The sequence below is a fragment of the Zonotrichia leucophrys genome, unplaced genomic scaffold, assembly GCF_028769735.1.
Source record: "Zonotrichia leucophrys gambelii isolate GWCS_2022_RI unplaced genomic scaffold, RI_Zleu_2.0 Scaffold_128_129040, whole genome shotgun sequence".
Classification (NCBI taxonomy): Eukaryota; Metazoa; Chordata; class Aves; order Passeriformes; family Passerellidae; genus Zonotrichia; species Zonotrichia leucophrys.
This window is the reverse complement of record NW_026992333.1, coordinates 60,782-82,541: the sequence shown is the minus strand read 5'-3', so window position 1 is coordinate 82,541 and position 21,760 is coordinate 60,782. Positions and strand designations below refer to the sequence as shown.

Below are 21,760 nucleotides of genomic sequence, written 5' to 3'. Positions count from 1 at the left end.
TGACACACAGGTGACACAGGCAGGCCATCAGATGGAGATGCTCTCGGTGACACGAGGTGACACAGTGACACAGGTGACACCAGTGACACAGGTGACACAGGGACACAGGTGACACAGGTGACACAGTGACGGCATCAGATGAGGCTCTCAGTGACACAGGTGACACAGGTGACACAGGTGACACACAGGTGACACACAGGTGACATCAGATGGAGAGCTCTCGTGACACAGTGACACAGGACAGGTGACACAGGTGACACAGGTGCCAGCTCAGATGGAGATGCTCTCGGTGACACAGGTGACACACAGGTGACACAAGGTGACACAGTGACAGGTGCACAGATGGAAGCTCTCGGTGACACAGGTGACACAGGTGACACAGGTGACACAGGTGACAGGTGCCATCAGATGGAGATGCTCTCGGTGACACAGGTGGGCTCCAGGTAGGGGTAGGGCAGCTCCAGCTCCGCGTTCCGGTTCCGGATCCGCTCCGAGATCTCGGCCAGGCGAGCCCGGAACGCGGCCAGGACGGAACGGGGACCGGAACCGGAGAGGAGATCCTGGGAACGGGAGCCCAGGGGGCGCTGGGGACACCAAAGGGACATTGGGGACACTGGGGACATTGGGGACATTGGGGACATTGGGGACATTGGGGACATCAACAAACATCCCAATGTCCCAGGACGGAACGGGGCCGGAACCGGAGAGGAGACTTGGGAACGGGAGCCCAGGGGCGCTGGGGACACCAAAGGGACATTGGGGACACTGGGACACTGGGGACATTGGGGAGACTGGGGACATTGGGGACATTGGGGAGATTGGGGACATTGGGGACATTGGGGACATTGAGGGGAAAAACGGGAAAAAATGGGAGAAATTGGGAAAATGGGACTGGGGACATTGGGGACATTGGGGGACACTGGGGACACCAAGGGACATTGGGGACATTGGGGACATTGAGGGGAAAATGGGGAACAATGGGAAAAAATGGGAGAAATTGGGAAAAATGGGACTGAGGACATTGGGGACATTGGGGGACATGGGGGTTGGGGAATTGGGGGGATTGGGACATTGGGGACATTGGGGACATTGGGGGCATGGGGCGTGGGACTTGGGGCATGGACATGGGAAATGGAAAATGGAGAATGGGAAATGGGATGGGCATTGGGGACATTGGGGGGATTGGGACATGGGACATTGGGGACATTGAGGGGACACCACAAACCAAGGTCACCATGAAGTTCACAACTCCCCGATGTCCCTGTCCACCCTCAATGTCCCCAATGTCCCCAACGCCCCCAACACCCCCACTGTCCCCAACGCCCCCACTGTCCCAAATCCCCCACTGTCCCCAAATGTCCCCAAATGTCCCCAAATGTCCCCAGGGTCTCACCAGCTCTCCGCCCTCGTAGCTGACCACGCTCAGCAGGGCCAGCAGGGCGCCGGTGGCCTCGGGGGACGGCAGCGTGGCCACCAGCAGCTCCTCGGTGGCCTCGGTGTCACCGGCCGGCGGTGGCCGCTGCATTGTCCCCGGCGTGTTGGGCATCCAGGCGGCGTAGTCGTACTGGGGGGAGGGGACAGCGGGGTCACCTGGGGTCACCTGGGGTCACCCGGGGTCACCTGGGGTCACCTGGGGTCACCTGGGTGCTGTCACATCCCCGTGTGTCCTTGGTGGTCACCAAGGTGGGGTTGGTGGCCGAGATGAGGTTGATGGACATGCTGGGATGTGTCCTGAGCCACCCAGTGTCACCAGGTGTCCCTCAAATGTCCCCAGGTGTCCCTCAAATGTCCCTGGGTGTCCCTCAAATGTCCCCAATGTCCTCCAATGTCCCCAATGTCCCCAACCCCCTCAATGTCCCCAGTCCCCTCAAATGTCCCCAATCCCCCCATGTCCCAGTGGTCCCAATGGTGTCCTCAATGGGCACCATGTGTCCCCAATGTCCCAGGGTGTCCCTCAAATGTCCCCAATGTCCCCAATGTCCCAATGTCCCCAGGTCTTCCCAGTGTCCCAAAGTCCTCAATTCCCAATGTCCCAATGTCCCCAGGTGTCCCTCAATGTCCCCAGTGTCCCCAGTGTCCACAAGTCCCCAATGGGCCCAGGTGTCCCTCAATGTCCCTCAATGTCCCCAATCCCCCCAATGTCCCAACGTATCCCCAATGTCCCCAGGTGCCCCAATGTCCCCAGGTGTCCTCAAATGTCCCCCAATGTCCCCAATCCCCCCCGTCCACCCAATGTCCCCAGGTGTCTTCAATGTCTCCAGGTGCCCCCAATGTCCCCCAGGTGTCCACCCAGGTGTCCCAAAGGTGTCCCCAGTGTCCCTCAGGTCCCCAGTGTCCCCAATGTCCCCAGGTGTCCCCAGGTGTCCCCAACGTCCCCAACATCCCCAAGGTCACCAATATCTGCTATCCCCTCAATGTCCCCAGGTCTTCAGTGTCCCAATGTCCCATGTCCCCAATGTCCCCCAGGTGTCCCTCAAATGTCCCCAATGTCCCCAATCCCCCCAAGTCCCATCCCCCCATGTCTTCCATGTCCCAGGGGCCCCAATGTCCCCAGGTGTCCCTCAATGTCCCCAATGTCCCCACCCTCATGTCCCAATCCCCCAATGTCCCCAGGTGTCCCCAATGTCCCCAGGTGTCCCCAGGTGTCCCCAATGTCCCCAGTGTCCTCAGGTGTCCCCAGGTGTCTTCAATGTCTCCAGGTGTCCCCAATGTCCCTGGGTGTCCCTCAAATGTCCCCAATGTCCTCCAATGTCCCCAATGTCCCCAACCCCCTCAATGTCCCCAGTCCCCTCAAATGTCCCCAATCCCCCCAATGTCCACCCAATGTCCCCAGGTGTCCCCAGGTGTCCCCAATGTCCCCAGGTGTCCCCAATGTCCCTGGGTGTCCCTCAAATGTCCCCCAATGTCCCCAATGTCCCCAGGTCTTCCCAGTGTCCCCAAAGTCCTCAATCTCCCCAATGTCCCCAATGTCCCCAGGTGTCCCTCAAATGTCCCTCAATGTCCCCAGTGTCCACAATGTCCCCACGTCTTCCCAGTGTCCCCAAAGTCCTCAATCTCCCCAATGTCCCCAATGTCCCCAGGTGTCCCTCAAATGTCCCCAATTCCCCAGTGTCCCAATTCCCCAAGTGTCCCCAGGTGTCCCTCAAATGTCCCCACCAATGTCCCAGGTGTCCCAATGTCCCCAGGTGCCCCAATGTCCCCAATGTCCCAATCCCCCCGTCAGTCCCCAATGTCCCCAGGTCGTCCCAGTGTCTTCAATGTCTCCAGGGGCCCCAATGTCCCCAGGTGTCCCCATGTCCCCAATGTCCCAAATCCCTCAATGTCCCCAATTCCCTCAATGTCCCCAATGTCCCAAATGTCCCAGGTTCCCCAATGTCCCCAATGTCCCCAAGTGTTCCCAGGTGTCTTCAATGTCTCCAGGGCCATGTCCCCATGTCCCCAATGTCCCCAATGTCCCCAATCCCCCAATGTCCCCAGGTTTCCCCAATGTCCCCATGGTGTCCCCAAGTGTCCCCAGTGTCCCCAATGTCCCCAGGTGTCCCCAATGTCCCCAGGTGTCCCCAGGTGTCCCCAGGTGTCCCCGGTGTCACCTGGCCGCTGTTGACGGCCGCGTGCCGGGCGGAGCAGCAGAAGATGATCATGGTCAGGAACTTCACCAGCTCGGGGCGGCTGCAGAGCTTGGACGGGAACCCTGGGGACGTTTGGGGACATTGAGGGGACTTTGGGGACATTGGGGACATTGAGGGATTGAGGGATTGGGGACATTTGGGACATTGAGGGGATTGGGGACATTGCAGGGACATTGGAGACATTGGGGGAATTGGGGACATTGGGGACATTGGGGACTTTGGAGACTTTGGGGACCATGACCATGATCATGACCATGACCATGACCATGCCATGACCATGACCATGACCATGCCATGACCATGACCATGACCATGCCATGACCATGATTGACCATGACCATGACCACCACCACCATCACCATCATCATGACTTGACCATGACCATGACCATGACCATGACCACCACCATCACCATCATCATGACTTGACCATGACCACAACCATCTCCATCACCATGACTTGACCCTGACCATGACCACAACCATGACCACGACCACCACCATCACCATCACCATACCACAACATGACCACAACCGACTGACCTACATGACCACCACCATCACATCACCATGACTTGACCCTGACCATGACCACAACCATGACCATGACCATGATTGACCATCACCATCACCATGACTTGACCATGACCATCACCATGACCATGCCATGACCATGATTGACCATCACCATGACCATGACCACCACCATGACCATGACCACCACCATCACCATGACCATCCTTGACCTGACCATGACCATAGACCACAACCATGACCACAAGCCATGACCACGACCACCCACCAACCACCATGACTTGACCACCCACCATCACCACACCACCACCATCCACCATGAACCACGACCACCGCCCCATCACACGCCACACATCCCCGTGTCCCCCCGGCTGTCCCTGTCACCCCCCCCCGGTGTCCCCTACCGCTCTTCTCGTTGCCGAGGATGCCGTAGGTGAAGATCTCGCCCACCCACTCCTGCAGCTCCTCATCCTCGGCCACCTCCTCATCCTCGGCGTAGAAGAGCGCCACGATGCCCTCCACGTAGCTGGGACACCGCGGTGACATTCAGGGACACCGGTGACATTCAGGGACACCGGTGACACGCGGGTGACAGCCCTGTCCCCGTGTCCCCACCATTGCTGGTGTCCCATCCCTGTGGCCCCTGTTCCCATTGTCACCTCCATGGGGGCTTTGTCCCCATCCTCACTGTCCCCATCCCATTGTCCCATTGTCCCCGCTGTCCCTGCCATCCCCATCTCCATTGTCCCCATTGTCCCCATCATCTCCACCCCATTGTCCCCATTGTCCCCTCAGTGTCCCCATTGTCCCCATCCCATTGTCCCATTGTCCCCACTGTCCCTGCCATCCCCATCTCCATTGTCCCCATTGTCCCCAGCCTGTTGTCCCCATCATCTCCACCCCATTGTCCCCAATGTTCCCATTGTCCCCATTGTCCCCAATGTTCCCATTGTCCCCTCAGTGTCCCCATTGCCCCCATTGTCCCCATTATCCCCATTGTCCCCATTGTCCCCATTGCCCCCATTGCCCCCATTGTCCCCATTATCCTCATTGCCCCCATTATCCCCTCAGTGTCCCCATTGTCCCCATTGTCCCCATTGTCCCCACTGCCCCCATTGTCCCCATTGTCCCCATTGTCCCCATTGTCCCCCCATTGTCCCCCCCATTGTCCCCCATTGTCCCCAATGCCCCCATTTTCCCCATTGTCCCCATTGTCCCATTATCCCCATTTTCCCCCCACTTGCCCCCATTGGCCAATGTCCCCAAGGTCCCACATGTCCCCATTGTCCCCGTATTAACCCCAATTACACCCATATCAGCCCCACTGTCCCCATGTCCCCATTGTCCCCAATGGTGTCCCCAATGTCCCCATGTCCCCATTGTCACCCATTTTGCCCCCATACTCACATTGCCCCCCATTATCCCCATTGTCCCCAATGTCCCCCATTGTCCCATTGTCCCCAATGTCCCCATTCCCCATTATCCCCAATTGTCCCCTCGTGTCCTCATTGTCCCCACTGTCCCATTGCCCCTTGTCCCCACTGTCCTCATTGCCCCATAATCCCATATAGTCCCCATTGTCCCCATCTTGTCCCCATGTCCCACCCTTGCCCCATTGCCCCATTGTCTCCATTGTCCCCATTGTCCCCATGACCCCCATTATCCCCATTGTCCCCATTGTCCCCATTGTCCCCATTGTCCCCAATGTCCCACAATGTCCCCACTGTCCCCTCGTGTCCCCACCCCATGGATGCCCCCAGATGTCCATGCGTCGTCCCTTGTTAGCCGAGCCATGTCCCCCATTGTCCCCATTGTCCCCCACTTCCCCATTGCCCCAATGTCCCCATTGCCCCCACTGCCCCATGTCCCCATTGTCCCCACTGTCCCCATTGTCCCCATGTCCCCCATTGTCCCCATTATCCCCATTGTCCCCGTTGTCCCCATTATCCCCAATATCCCCATTGTCCCCATTGTCCCCACTGTCCCCTCGGTGTCCCCACCCCTGGATGGCCCCCCAGATGTCCATGGCGTCGTCCCTGTAGTGGTAGCCGGGGATGTCCCCATTGTCCCCATTGTCCCCATTGTCCCCACTGTCCTCATCCCCATTTCCCATCATCCCATGTCCCGAATGTCCCCATTGTCCCCAATGTCCCCACTGTCCCCTCGGTGTCCCCACCCCTGGATGGCCCCCCAGATGGCCATGGCGTCGTCCCTGTAGTGGTAGCCGGGGATGTCCCCAACGCCGCGCTCGGCCACGTCGTCGGGGACGCAGAGCTCGCGGAACGTCAGCGCCGCCGTGCCCCGGGCCACCAGCGCCAGCGTCCCCTCGCGGCCCACCGAGGTGGCCTGGGGACAATGACACCCCTCAGTGTCACCAGTGTCACCCTCAGTGTCCCCTGTGTCCCACCAGTGTCCCCTCCTGGCCCACCGAGGTGGCCTGGGGACAATGACACCATCAATGTCACCCTCAGTGTCACCTGTGTCCCACCAGTGTCCCCTCCTGGCCCACCGAGGTGGCCTGGGGACAGGGACACCATCAGTGCCACCCTCAGTGTCACCAGTGTCCCCTCGCGGCCCACTGAGGTGGCCTGGGGACAGGGACACCATCAATGTCACCCTCAGTGTCCCCTGTGTCCCACCAGTGTCCCCTCCCGGCCCACCGAGGTGGCCTGGGGACAATGACACCCTCAGTGTCACCCTCAGTGTCACCAGTGTCCCCTCCTGGCCCACCGAGGTGGCCTGGGGACAATGACACCCCTCAGTGTCACCCTCAGTGTCACCTGTGTCCCCTCCTGGCCCACCGAGGTGGCCTGGGGACAGGGACACCATCAGTGTCACCAGTGTCACCCTCAGTGTCCCCTGTGTCCCACCAGCGTCCCCTCGCGGCCCACCGAGGTGGCCTGGGGACAATGTCACCCTCAGTGTCACCCTCAGTGTCCCCTGTGCCACCTGTGTCACCTCCTGGCCCACCGAGGTGGCCTGGGGACAATGACACCCCTCAGTGCCACCAGTGTCACCTCCTGGACAGTGCCACCACTCAGTGTCACCCTCAGTGTCACCCTCAGTGTCACCTGTGTCCCACCAGTGTCCCCTCGCGGCCCACCGAGGTGGCCTGGGGACAGGGACACCCTCAGTGTCACCCTCAGTGTCCCCCTGTGTCACCTGTGTCCTCTCGCGGCCCACCGAGGTGGCCTGAGGACAATGACACCCTCAATGTCACCCTCAGGGCCACCAGTGTCCCCTCCCGGCCCACCAAGGTGGCCTGGGGACAATGACACCCTCAGTGTCACCCTCAGTGTCACCTGTGTCACCTCCTGGCCCACCGAGGTGGCCTGGGGACAGGGACACCATCAGTGTCACCCTCAGTGTCACCCTCAGTGTCATCTGTGTCACCTCCTGGCCCACCAAGGTGGCCTGGGGACAATGACACCCCTCGGTGTCCCCATTGTCCCCTCCTTGACACCCCTCAGTGTCCCCCAGGTGTCCCCAGGGGGACCCAGGTGACACCGAGGGTGACCAACATGTCCTGGTGCCACCAGTGGGGACACAGGTGACACCCAGGTGACACACAGGTGACACACAGGTGACACACAGGTGACACAGGTGACACAGGTGACACACAGGTGACACAGGGAGGTGACAAAGGTGACACAGATCACACATGGGTGACACAGGGAGGTGACACAGCTCACCCAGGTGACACCCAGGTGACACACAGGTGACACAGAGAGGTGACACAGCTCACACAGCTCACACAGGTGACACAGGGAGGTGACAAAGGTGACACAGATCACACAGATGACACACAGGGAGGTGACACTCAGGTGACACAGGTGACACACAGGAGGTGACACACAGGTGACACACAGGTGAAACCCAGGTGACAGTTCACACACAGGTGACACACGAGTGACCCAGGTGACACAGGTGACACACAGGAGTTGACACAGGTGACACAGGGAGATGACAAAGGTGACACACAGGTGACACAGCTCACACAGATGACACCCAGGTGACACACAGGTGACACAGGTGACACAGGTGACACAGGGAGATGACAAAGGTGACACAGATCACACAGGTGCCCCAGGTGCCTCAGGTGACACAGGTGACACCCAGGTGACACAGGTAACCCAGGTGACACAGCTCACACAGGTGACACACAGATGACACCCAGGTGACACCCAGGTGACACCCAGGTGACACAGGTGACACAGCTCACACAGATGACACCCAGGTGACTCCCAGGTGACACAGAGGACACAGGGAGATGACCCAGGTGACACACAGGTGACACACAGGTGACACACAGGTGACACACAGGTGACACAGAGGTGCCCCAGGTGACACAGGTGACACAGATCTCACAGATGACACACAGGGAGGTGACACTCAGGTGACAGAGGTGACACACAGGAGGTGACACACAGGTGAAACCCAGGTGACAGTTCACACACAGGTGACACACGAGTGACCCAGGTGACACAGGTGACACACAGGAGTTGACACAGGTGACACAGGGAGATGACAAAGGTGACACAGATCACACAGGTGACACACAGGTGACACAGGGAGGTGACACTCAGGTGACACACAGGTGACACAGGTGACACAGAGAGGTGACTAAGGTGACACAGATCACACAGGTGGCACACAGATGACACAGGGAGGTGACACACAGGTGACACACAGGTGACACAGGTGACACAGGTGACACAGGTGACACACAGGAGTTGACACAGGTGACACAGGGAGATGACAAAGGTGACACAGATCACACAGGTGCCCCAGGTGCCTCAGGTGACACAGGGGACACCCAGGTGACACAGGTAATCCAGGTGACACAGCTCACACAGGTGACACAGCTCACACAGATGACACAGATGACACCCAGGTGACACCCAGGTGACACCCAGGTGACACCCAGGTGACACCCAGGTGACACAGGTGACACACAGGTGACACAGAGAGGTGACACAGCTCACACAGCTCACACAGGTGACACAGATGACACACAGGTGACACCCAGGTGACACCCAGGTGACACCCAGGTGACACAGGTGACAGGCGTGTCCCAGGTGTGTCCCCTCACCTGGTCGATGATGCCCCCGGGGTTCAGCAGCGTCTCCCGCGCCAGGATGTTGATGTGGAAGGTGAAACGCACGTGGGGGAGGAGCAGCTGGGGACAGCGGGGACATTTGGGGACATTGGGGACATTGGGGGGATTGGGGACATTGGGGGATTGGGGACATTGGGGGCATTGGGGACATTGGGGACATTGGGGACATTGGGGACATTGGGGGGGACATTGGGGACATTGGGGGACATTGGGGACATTGGGGACATTGGGGACATTTGGGGACATTGGGGACATTGGGGACATTGGGGACATTGGGGACAGTGGGGACATTGGGGGCATTTGGGACAGTGGGGACATTGGGGGGATTGGGGACATTTGGGGACATTGGGGGATTGGGGACATTTGGGGACGTTGGAGGAATTTGGGACATTGGGGACTTTGGGGACATTTGGGGGCATTGGGGACATTGGGGGTGTTTGGGACATTTTTGGGATTTGAGGGATTTTGGGACATTGGGGACATTTATGGGATTTGGGGACATGGGAGACATTTGGGGACAGCAGGGATATTTGGGACATTTTTGGGGACATTGGGGACAGTGGGGACATTGGGGACATTGGGGACATTGGGGACATTGGGGACACTGGGGACATTTTTGGGATTTGGGGGATTTGGGGACATTGGGGACATTGGGGTCAAGGTGCAGTTTTTGGGGTTGAGGTTGGAGATTTTGGGGTCAGGGTTGGGGATTTTGGGGTCGGGGTTGCAATTTTGGGACGGGGATTTCGGGGTGCAGTTTTCGGGGTTAGGGTGCATTTTTTGGGGTCAGGGTTGGGGATTTCGGGTGCAGTTTTTGGGGTCAGGGTTGGGATTTTTGGGTCAGGGTTGGGATTTTGGGATGGGGATTTTGGGGTCCATCTTTTGGGCTTTGAGTCCATTTTTGGGGTCAGGGTTGGGATTTTGGGACAGGGATTTCAGAGTGCAGTTTTTAGGGTCAGGGTGTGGTTTTTGGGGTCAGGATTGAGGATTTTGGGTGCAGTTTTTGGGGTCAGGTTTGGAGATTTTGGGGTCAGGGTTGGGATTTTGGGACGGGGATTTCGGGGTTCATTTTTAGGGTCAGGGTTGGGATTTTGGGACGGGGATTTCGGGGTTCATTTTTAGGGTTCAGGGTCCATTTTTCGGGGTACCTGGTGCACGGGGTGGAGGTGCAGTTTTTGGGGTCAGGATTGAGGATTTCGGGTGCAGTTTTTCGGGTAAGGTTTGGTGTTTTGGGACGGGGATTTCGGGGTTCATTTTTAGGCTCAGGGTTGGGATTTTGGGACGGGGATTTCGGGGTTCATTTTCAGGGTTCAGGGTCCATTTTTCGGGGTACCTGGTGCACGGGGTGCGCGGCCGGCAGGCGCTGGGTGGCCACGGCGAAGGCCTCGGCCAGGAAGTGGCCGTGCAGCAGGTGCGTCACCATCTCGTGCAGCACAAAGTGGGCGCTCCTGACCCACAGCTTGGCCAGGGCCCACCCACGGCCACCGGGGACGAAAATCGGGGACCCCGGCCCGGGGTGCTGGGACAGCTGTGGGGGACATTGGGGACATTGGGGTCAATGGGGACATTGGATTGGGGACAGTGGGGGGATTGGGGACAATGGGGAACATTGGGGACATTGGGGTCAATGGGGTCAATGGGGACATTGAGGGGATTGGGGACATTGGGGTCAATGGGGGGATTGGGAACATTGGGGGGATTGGGGACATTGGGGGGATTGGGGACAATGGGGACATTGGGGGACATTGGGGACATTTGGGGGATTTGGGACATTGGGAACACTGGGGTCAATGGGGACATTGGGGTCAATGGGGGGATTGGGGACATTGGGGACATTGGGGGACATTGGGGATATTGGGGACATAGGGGACATCAGGGGGGTGACAGGTGTCAGCACAAAGTGGGCGCTCCTGACCCACAGCTTGGCCAGGGCCCAACCACGGCCACCGGGGACGAAAATGGGGGACCCTGGCCCGGGGTGCTGGGACAGCTGTGGGGGACATTGGGGGGATTTGGGAAATTGGGGGGATTGGGGACATTGGGGTCAATGGGGACATTGGGGGGATTGGGGACATTGGGGGACATTGGGGACACTGGAGTCAATGGGGAACATTGGGGACATTGGGGACATTGGGGTCAATGGGGGGATTGGGGACATTGGGGACATTGGGGTCAATGGGGGGATTTGGGACATTGGGGACAATGGGGAACATTGGGGGCATTGGGGGGGATTGGGGACATTGGGGTCAATGGGGACATTGGGGACATTGGGGTCAATGGGGACATTGGGGACGCTGGGGTCAGTGGGGACATTGGGGTCATTGGGGACATTGGGGACATCAGGGGGGTGACAGGGGTCAGCACAAAGTGGGCGCTCCTGACCCACAGCTTGGCCAGGGCCCACCCACGGCCACCGGGGACGAAAATCGGGGACCCCGGCCCGGGGTGCTGGGACAGCTGTGGGGGACATTGGGGGGATTTGGGAGATTGGGGGATTGGGGACATTGGGGTCAATGGGGACATGGGGACATCGGGGTCAATGGGGGGATTGGGGACATTGGGGACATTGGGGTCAGTGGGGTCATTGGGGGCATTGGGGACATTGGGGGGGATTGGGGACATTGGGGACATTGGGGGGACATTGGAGACATTGGGGTCAATGGGGACATTGGGGGGACATTGGGGTCAATGGGGGGATTGGGGACATTGGGGACATTGGGGACATTGGGGTCAATGGGGACATTGGGGACATTGGGGGGATTGGGGACATTGGGGTCAATGGGAGGATTGGGGGAACATTGGGGGATTGGGGACATTGGGAGACATTGGGGTCAATGGGGACATTGGGGGGACATTGGGGACATTTGGGGGATTTGGGACATTGGGGACATTGGGGTCAATGGGGGGATGGGGGACATTGGGGTCAATGGGGACATTGGGGTCAATGGGGGATTGGGGACATTGGGGACATTGGGGACATTGGGGTCAATGGGGGATTGGGACATTGGGGACATTGGGAGACATTGGGGATATGGGGGACATTGGGGACATCAGGGGGGTGACAGGGGTCAGCACAAAGTGGGCGCTCCTGACCCACAGCTTGGCCAGGGCCCACCCACGGCCACCGGGACGAAAATCGGGGACTCCGGCCCGGGGTGCTGGGACAGCTGTGGGGGACATTGGGGACATTGGGGTCAGTGGGGACATTGGGAACATTGGGGTCAATGGGGACATTGGGAACATTGGGGTCAATGGGGACATGGGGAACATTGGGGACATTGGGGGATTGGGGTCAATGGGGACATTGGGGTCATTGGGGACATTGGGAACAATGGGGTCAATGGGGACATTGGGGTCAATGGGGTCAATGGGGTCATGGGGGACATTGGGGACATTGGGGTCAATGGGAACATTGGGACATTGGGGACATTGAGGTCAATGGGGGGATTGGGGGGATTTGGGACATTGAGGGGATTGGGGACATTGGGGGACATTGGGGACACATTGGGGTCAATGGGGACATTGGGGGGACATTGGGTCAATGGGGGGATTGGGGACATTGGGAGACATTGGGGACATTGGGGTCAATGGGGACATTGGGGACATTGGGGGGATTGGAGACATTGGGGGGATTGGGGACATTGGGGGACATTGGGGACACTGGGGGGATTGGGGACATTGGGGACATTTGGGGGATTTGGGACATTGGGGACATTGGGGACATTGGGGGGATTGGGGACATTGGGGTCAATGGGACATTGGGGTCAATGGGGGGATTGGGACAATGGGGAACATTGGGGACATTGGGGTCAATGGGGACATTGGGGACATTGGGGGGATTGGGGACACTGTGGGACATTGAGGACACTGGAGTCAATGGGGAACATTGGGGACATTGGGGACATTGGGGTCAATGGGGAGATTGGGGTCAATGGGGTCAATGGGACATTGGGGACATTGGGGGGATTGGGGACATTGGGGTCAATGGCGATATTAGGGACATTGGGGACATTGGGGACACTGGGGTCAATGGGGACATTGAGGTCAATGGGGGATTGGGGGATTTGGGACATTGAGGGGATTGGGGACATTGGGGGACATTGGGGAACACTGGGGTCAATGGGGACACATTGGGGTCAATGGGGGGATTGGGGACATTGGGGGACATTGGGGGGATTGGGGACATTGGGAGACATTGGGGACAATGGGGACATTGGGGTCAATGGGGACATTGGGGACATTGGGATTGGGGACATTGGGGACATTGGGGACATTGAGGACATTGGGGACACACAGAGGATATTTGGGGACACCGAGGGAACCCAAAGGGACATTTGGGGACATTGAGGGAGACACAGAGAATATTTGGGGACATTTGGGGACATTTGGGGACACAGGTGAAACATGAAGGATATTTAGGGACATTTGGGGACACAGAGAATATTTGGGGGACACCGAGGGAACCCAAAGGGACATTTGGGGACATTGAGGGAGACACAGAGAATATTTGGGGACATTTGGGGACACAGATGACACATGAAGGACATTTGGGGACATTTGGGGACATTGGGGAGACACAGAGAACATTTGGGGACATTTGGGGACACAGACGACACATGAAGGACATTTAGGGACATTTGGGGACATTGGGGGGACACAGGTGAAACATGAAGGACATTTAGGGATATTTAGGTCCATTTAGGGACCCTTGGGGACACTTGGGGACATTGGGGACATTGGGGGGCCGTACCTGGATGGCCACGGGCAGGAGGCGCCCGCGGGGGCTGAGCCAGAGCAGGCACAGGGGGGCGGCCACGAACTGGGGGCGCCCCCCGATGGTGCCCGTGGGGAGCCCCTCGAGCATCGAGTAATCGGCCAGGAAGAGGCGGCCGGCCTGCACCCCGAAATCGGGGACACCCCGAAAATGGGGACACAGAAATGGGAAACGTCAGACACCCCAAAAATGGAGATACAGGAATGAGAAAGGTCAGACACCCCAAAAATGGAGATACGGAAATGAGAAACCCCCCAGAGATCCCAAAACTGGGAAACCCCCAGACACCCCAAAATTGGGACACCCCGAAAATGGGGACACAGAAATGGGAAATGTCAGACACCCCAAAAATGGAGATACAGGAATGAGAAACGTCAGACACCCCAAAAATGTGGATGGAGAAATGACAGACACCCCGAAAATGGGGACACCAAAATTGGGGACATTGAAATGTAATCGGCCAGGAAGAGGCGGCCGGCCTGCACCCCGAAATCGGGGACACCCCGAAAACGGGGACACCCCAAAAACGGGGGTAAGGAAAGGAGAAAAGGTCAGACACCCCAAAAATGGAGATACGGAAATGAGAAACCCCCCAGAGATCCCAAAACTGGGAAACCCCCAGACACCCCAAAATTGGGACACCCCGAAATGGGGAACCCCCCAGACACCCAAAAATGAGGACAGGGAAAGGAGAAACGTCAGACACCCCAAAAATGGGGACCCAAAATTGGGGACATTGAAATGTAATCGCCAGAAGAGGCGGCCGCCTGCACCCAAAAATGGGACACCGAAATCGGGACACCCCAAAAACGAGGGTAAGGAAAGAGGAAAGGTCAGACACCCAAAAATGGGATGGGAAATGACAGACCCCCGAAAAATGGGACACCAAAATTGGGGACACTGAAATGTAATCGGCCAGAAAAGAGGGCCGGCCTGCACCCAAAATTGGGACACCCCAAAAATGGGGATACCCGAATGGGGGTAAGGAAAGGAAGAAAGGTCAGACACCCGAAAATGGAGATACGGAAATGAGAAACCCCCCAGAGATCCCAAAAATGGGAACCCAACACCCAAAATTGGGACACCCGAAATGGGGAACCCCCCCCAGACACCCAAAAATGAGGACAGGGAAAGGAGAAACGTCAGACACCCCAAAATTGGGGACACCAAAATTGGGGACATTGAAATGTAATCGGCCAGGAAGAGGCGGCCGGCCTGCACCCCGAAATCGGGGACACCCCGAAAATGGGGACACAGAAATGGGAAACGTCAGACACCCCAAAAATGGGATACAGGAAGAGAAAGGTCAGACACCCAAAAATGGAGATACGAAATGAAAACCCCCAGAGATCCAAAAATGGGAAACCCCCAAACACCCCAAAAATTGGGACACCCCAGAAAATGGGGACACAGAAATGGGAAACGTCAGACACCCCAAAAATGGGGACAGGGAAAGGAGAAACCCTCAGACACCCCAAAAATGGGACCCCGAAAATGTGAACCCCAAAAATGGGACCCCCCAGACACCCCAAAAATGAGGACAGGGAAAGGAGAAACGTCAGACACCCCAAAAATGGGAACCCCAAAAATGGGGACACCAAAATTGGGACATTGAAGTGAGAAACCTCAGACACCCCAAAAATGGAAATCCCCAGACACCCCAAAAATGTGGACACCAAAAAAGCTGGGAGGTTTGTTTGGGGTTTTTGGGGTGTTTATGGGGTTTGGATGATTTTGGGGTGGTTTTTATGGTTTTTAGGGGTTTTGGGGTGATTTTGTGTTTTTAGGATCCCTCACCTCCATCTCCCGTTGCAGGGACGTCCCTGTCCCCAGGCTCAGGGCCACCATGGCCTTTCGATATTTGTTTGGGGTTTTTGGGGTGTTTATGGGGTTTTGATGATTTTGGGGTGATTTTTACAGATTTTAGGGTGGTTTTAATGGATTTTGGGGTGGTTTTTTGGGTTCCTCACCTCCATCTCCTGTGTCAGCGTGGTCCCTGTCCCCAGGCTCGGTGCCACCTTCCCCCGGTGACCGGGACATTGGGGTGGTTTATTTGGGGTGGTTTATTTGGGGTGGTTTATTTGGGGTGGTTTATATTTGGGATTTTGATATTTTTTGGGTGGTTTTTATGGATTTTGGGGTGGTTTTTTGGGTTCCTCACCTCCATCTCCTGTCTCAGGTCTGTCCCTGTCCCCAGGCTCGGTGCCACCGTGTCCCCGGTGACCGGGAAGTTGGGGTGGTTTATTTGGGGTGGTTTATTTGGGGTGGTTTATTTGAGATTTTGATATTTTTGAGGTATTTAGGGGCAGTTTTTTGGGGTTTTTTGGGTTCCTCACCTCCATCTCCTGTGCCAGCGTGGTCCCTGTCCCCAGGCTCGGTGCCACCGTGTCCCCGGTGACCGGGAAGTTGGGGGGCAGGCGGCGGCAGCGGCGCAGCAGGACGGGGTTCACCCCGCTCAGGAACTGCTCCCCGAAAAACGCGTCCGACTGCCAGTGCCGCACCACGTACTCTGGGGACAGCGGGGACATCAATGGGGACACTGGGGGACACCTTGGGGACACCTTGGGGACACTGCTGGGGACATTATTGGGGACATTGGGGACATTATTTGGGATATTTGGGACATTGAGGACATTGGGGACATTATTTGGGATATTTTTGGGGATGTTGGGGACATTGGGGACATTATTGGGGACATCTGGGGACACCTTGGGGACACCTTGAGGACATTGGGGTCATTATTTGGGACATTTGGGATATTATTGGGGACATTGGGGACACTTGTGGGACACCTTGGGGGACACCTTGGGGACATTTGGGACATTATTGGGGACATCAGAGACACCTTGGGGACACCTCCAGGACATCTGGGGACACCTTGAGGACACTTGGGAAACTTGGGGACATTGAGGACATTGGGGACACCTTGAGGACACTTGGGGAAACCTTGGGACATCTGGGGACATCAGGGACACCTTCAGGACACCTCCAGGACATCTGGGGACACCTTAGGATATTGGGGACACCTTGGGACATTATGGGGACATAGGACACTTGGGGAGACATCAGGAACACCTTGAGACATAAGGGACACATTGGGGACATTGGGACAATGGACATCGGAGACACCTTGGGGAAACCTTGGGACATCTGGGGACACCTTGGGGACACTTGGAGACACCTTGGGGACATTGAGGGACACCTTGAGGACACCTCCAGGACATCTGGGGACACCTTGAGGACATTGGGGACATTGGGGACACCTTGGGGACACCTTGGGGGACACCTTGAGGACATTGGGAACACTTGGGGAGACATCAGGAACACCTTGAGGACATTAAGGGACACCTTGGGGACATTGGGGACATTATTGGGGACATCGGAGACACCTTGGGGAAACCTTGGGACATCTGGGGACACCTTGGGGACACCTTGAGGACATTGGGGGACACCTTGAGGACACCTCCAGGACATCTGGGGACACCTTGAGGACATTGGGGACACCTGGGGACACCTTGAGGACATTGGGGGACATTACTGGGGACATTGGGAACACTTGGGGAGACATGAGGAACACCTTGAGGACATTAAGGGACACCTTGGGGACATTATTGGGGACATTGGGGACATTGGGGGGATTGGGGACATTGGGGACATCGGGGACAGCGCCACCCACCGCTGATGGGGGTCCCGGGCCCCTCGAGCGCCGCCCGAACGTCCCCAAGGCTGCGCCAGGACCCGCCGGGACAGAGCCCCCGGAGCCGGAGCCGGATGCGCCTGAGGGGACATTGGGGACATCGATGGGGACATTGGGGACACTGGGGACAGTGGGGACATTGGGACAGTGGGGACATTGGGGACATTGGGGACATTGGGGACAGTGGGGACATTGGGGGGATTGGGGACATTGGGGACCCTTGATGAACCTCATTGACCCCCACTGACCACCAATGACCACTGATGACCCTCAATGACCCCCACTGATGTCCATTGACCCCATTGACCCCCATTGACCTCCATTGACCATCATTGACCATCACTGACCATCACTGACCTCCATTGATCCCATTGACCCCTACTGACCCCCATTGACCCCACTGACCTCCATTGACCCCACTGACCACCAATGACCACTGATGACCCTCAATGACCCCCACTGATGTCCATTGACCTGCATGGAACCCCACTGACCCATTGACCCCCATTGACCATCATTGACCATCACTGACCTCCATTGACCCCATTGACCCCCATTGACCCCCATTGACCTCCATTGATCCCCATTGACCCCCATTGACCCCATTGACCCGCATTGACTGCTGTTGACCTCATTGAACCCCATTGACCCATTGACCCCATTGACCCCATTGACCATCACTGACCTCCATTGACCCCCATTGTCCTCCATTGACCCCATTGATCCCATTGACCCCATTGATCCCCATTGACCCCATTGATGTCCATTGACCCATTGAACCCCACTGACCTCCATTGACCCCATTGTCCTCCATTGACCACCACTGACCCCCATTGACCCATGATGACCACCAATGACCACTGATGACCTTCAATGACCCTCAGTGCCCACTGTTGACCCACACTGACCCCCATTGACCCCCATTGACACCCATTGATCCCCATTGACCCCATTGACCTCCATTGACCCCATTGACCCCATTGACCCCATTGACCCCATTGACCCCATTGACCCCATTGACCCCATTGACCATCACTGACCTCCATTGACCCCTATTGACCCCCATTGACCATCACTGACCTCCACTGACCCCCACTGACCAATGACCACTGATGACCCTCAATGACCCCCACTGATGTCCATTGACCCCATTGACCCCATTGACCCCCATTGATCCCCATTGACCCCATTGGCCCCCATTGACCCCATTGGCCCCATTGACCCCCATTGACCCCCATTGACCTCCATTGACCCCAATTGACCCCCATTGACCCCATTGACCCCATTGACCATCATTGACCATCACTGACCTCCACTGATCCCCATTGCCCCATTGACCCCCATTGAACCCCATTGACCTCCATTGACCCCCATTGACCCCATTGAACCCCATTGACACCCATTGATCCCCACTGACCCCATTGACCCCCATTGTCCTCCATTGACCCCACTGACCCCCATTGACCCATTGACCATCACTGACCTCCATTGACCCCCATTGACCCCCATTGACCCCCATTGACCCCATTGACCCCCATTGACACCCATTGACCCCCACTGACCCCCATTGAGTCCATTGACCCCCATTGACCTCATTGATCCCCATTAACCCACGATGACCCCCCATGACCCCCAGTGACCCCCCGGTGACCCCGATGACGTCACTGACGCGGCGGCGGCGCGCGCGGCCAGCTGGGCCCGGTGCCCCAGGGGGAAGCTCAGGGTGGGCGACAGCGCGGTGGGCGGGGCCTGTGACGTCATCTGCCGCTCCCGTGACGTCATTGACTGTCCCTCTGACGCCAGCGACTGCGACTCCTCTCTCGTGGGCGTGTCGGAGTCATCGTCGTGGGCGTGTCCGGAGGGGGCGTGTCCGGAGGGCGTGGCCACGGGCACAGGGTCGGGGGCAGCGCCCGGAGACGCCACGGCCAGCCCGGGGCATAGGGAGCCCACCTGGACAGAGTGACCAGAGTGACCACGGGTGACCACGAGTGACCAGAGTGACCACGAGTGACCACTGGTGACCATTGGTGATCCCAGAGGCCAGCTGGACAGAGTGACCACGAGTGACCACTGGTGACCAGTAGGGACCATCAGTGACCACGAGTGACCACTGGTGACCATCAGTGACCAGGAGCGACCAGCAGTTCCCTCCCAGTCCATCCAGTCCCTCCCAGTATATCCCAGTATGTCCCAGTTTATCCCAGTTCCTCCCAGTCCCTCCCAGTCCATCCCAGTATATCCCAGTATGTCCCAGTATATCCCAGTATATCCCAATCCCCTCCCAGTCCCTCCCAGTATATCCCAGTATGTCCCAGTTTATTCCAGTCCATCCCAGTTGCCTCCCAGTCCATCCCAGTATAACCCAATCCCCTCCCAATCCCCTCCAGTCCCTCCCAGTCCCTCCCAGTATATCCCAGTTCATCCCAGTATCACCCAATCCCTTCCCAGTCCCTCCCAGTCCACTCCCAGTCCCTCCCAGTCCATCCCAGTATATCCCAGTATGCCCCAGTTTATCCCAACCCCCTCCCAGTTGCCTCCCAGTCCATCCCAGTATAACCCAATCCCCTCCCAATCCCCCCCAGTCCCTCCCAGTATATCCCAGTTCATCCCAGTATAACCCAATCCCTTCCCAGTCCCTCCCAGTCCCCTCCCAGTTTCTCCCAGTTCCCTCCCAGTTTCACCACCGCTCCCAGTCTGACCAGTTCCAGCCCTGCCGGCCTCAGCCACCCCCGCACCGCTCCCGCCCAGTTCATCCCAGTTCATCCCAGTCCATCCCAGTATAACCCAATCCCATCCCAGTATATCCCAGTATATCCCGGTTCCCCCCAGTCCCTCTCAGTCACTCCCAATCCCTCCCAGTATATCCCAGTATAAACCAGTATATCCCAGTCTATCCCAGTTCATCCCTGTTTGTCCCGGTTCCCTCCCAGTCCCTCCCAGTCCCATCCCAGTATAAACCAGTATATCCCAGTATATCCCAGTCCTCTCCCAGTCCCTCCCAGTTCCCTCCCAGTCCATCCCAGTATAAACCAGTATAAACCAGCATATCCCAGTCTATCCCAGTTCATCCCTGTTTGTCCCGGTTCCCTCCCAGTCCCTCCCAGTCCCTCCCAGTATAAACCAGTATAAACCAGCATATCCCAGTCCATCCCAGTTCATCCCTGTTTGTCCCGGTTCCCTCCCAGTCCCATCCCAGTCCCCTCCCAGTCCCTCCCAGTATAAACCAGTCTATCCCAGTCCATCCCAGTTCATCCCAGTCCCCTCCCAGTCCCCTCCCAGTATAAACCAGTATATCCCAATCCATCCCAGTCCCTCCCAGTCCCATCCCAGTATATCCCAGTCCCCCCAATCCCTCCCAGTCACTCCCAATCCCTCCCAGTATATCCCAGTATGTCCGAGTCCCCTCCCAGTCCCTCCCAGTCCCATCCCAGTATAAACCAGTATATCCCAGTCCATCCCAGTATATCCCAGTCCCCTCCCAGTCCCATCCCAGTATAAACCAGTATAAACCAGTATATCCCAGTCCATCCCAGTCCCCTCCCAGTCCCATCCCAGTATAAACCAGTCTATCCCAGTATAACCCAGCGCTCACTGGAAGCTCTCCCGCCGCTCTCTCCGCTCCTCCTGGCGCTGCTGCAGCAGCTGCGGCACCCGGGCGGCGACACGGGGAGTGCGGGCTGGGGACAGCGGGGACAGCGGTGGGGACATTGGGGACATCAATGGGGACATTGGGGACATCGGGGGGATTGGGGACATTGGGGACATTGGGGTCAATGGGGACATTGGGGGAATTTTGGGGGGATTGAGGGTGTTGGGAACATTGGGGGGGATTGGGGACATTGGGAGGGATTGGGGACATTTGGGGGATTGGGGACATTTTTGGGGTTGGGGACATTGGGGACATTAATGGGGACACTGGGGACATTGGGACATCGATGGGGACATTGGGAACATTGGGACAGTGGGGACATTAATGGGGACATTGGGGACAATGGGGGGATTGAGCGT

The 21,760-nt window shown here is 57.5% G+C and overlaps 1 protein-coding gene across 1 annotated transcript; it reads right to left on the bottom strand.

The window, feature by feature from the left end:
- Positions 1 to 392: 392 nt before the first annotated feature.
- Positions 393 to 19,777, bottom strand: LOC135460928 (polyunsaturated fatty acid lipoxygenase ALOX8-like). The gene is made up of 11 exons (XM_064737903.1): positions 19,422 to 19,777; positions 17,732 to 17,832; positions 16,392 to 16,564; positions 14,032 to 14,175; positions 10,615 to 10,809; positions 9,255 to 9,341; positions 6,339 to 6,508; positions 4,567 to 4,688; positions 3,591 to 3,691; positions 1,394 to 1,564; positions 393 to 584 (listed from the first exon to the last, which is right to left on the bottom strand). Exons 1-11 carry the CDS (start codon positions 19,775 to 19,777, stop codon positions 405 to 407), a joined length of 1,800 nt encoding a protein of 599 aa, XP_064593973.1. The 3' UTR covers positions 393 to 404.
- Between the last annotated feature and the right edge of the window lie 1,983 nt (positions 19,778 to 21,760).

Bases quoted from the DNA above. Each gene is read 5' to 3' on its own strand.
- LOC135460928 (XM_064737903.1), bottom strand. From the start codon at position 19,777: ATGGTCACCAGTGGTCACTCGTGGTCACTCTGGTCACTCGTGGTCACC. The intron at 14,176-16,391 runs GTGAGGAACCCA...TTCGGGGTGCAG, and splicing joins CGCTGGCACAGGAGATGGAG to GCCGGCCGCCTCTTCCTGGC. The intron at 585-1,393 runs GTGAGACCCTGG...TGGTGTCCCCAG, and splicing joins GCTACGAGGGCGGAGAGCTG to CGCCCCCTGGGCTCCCGTTC.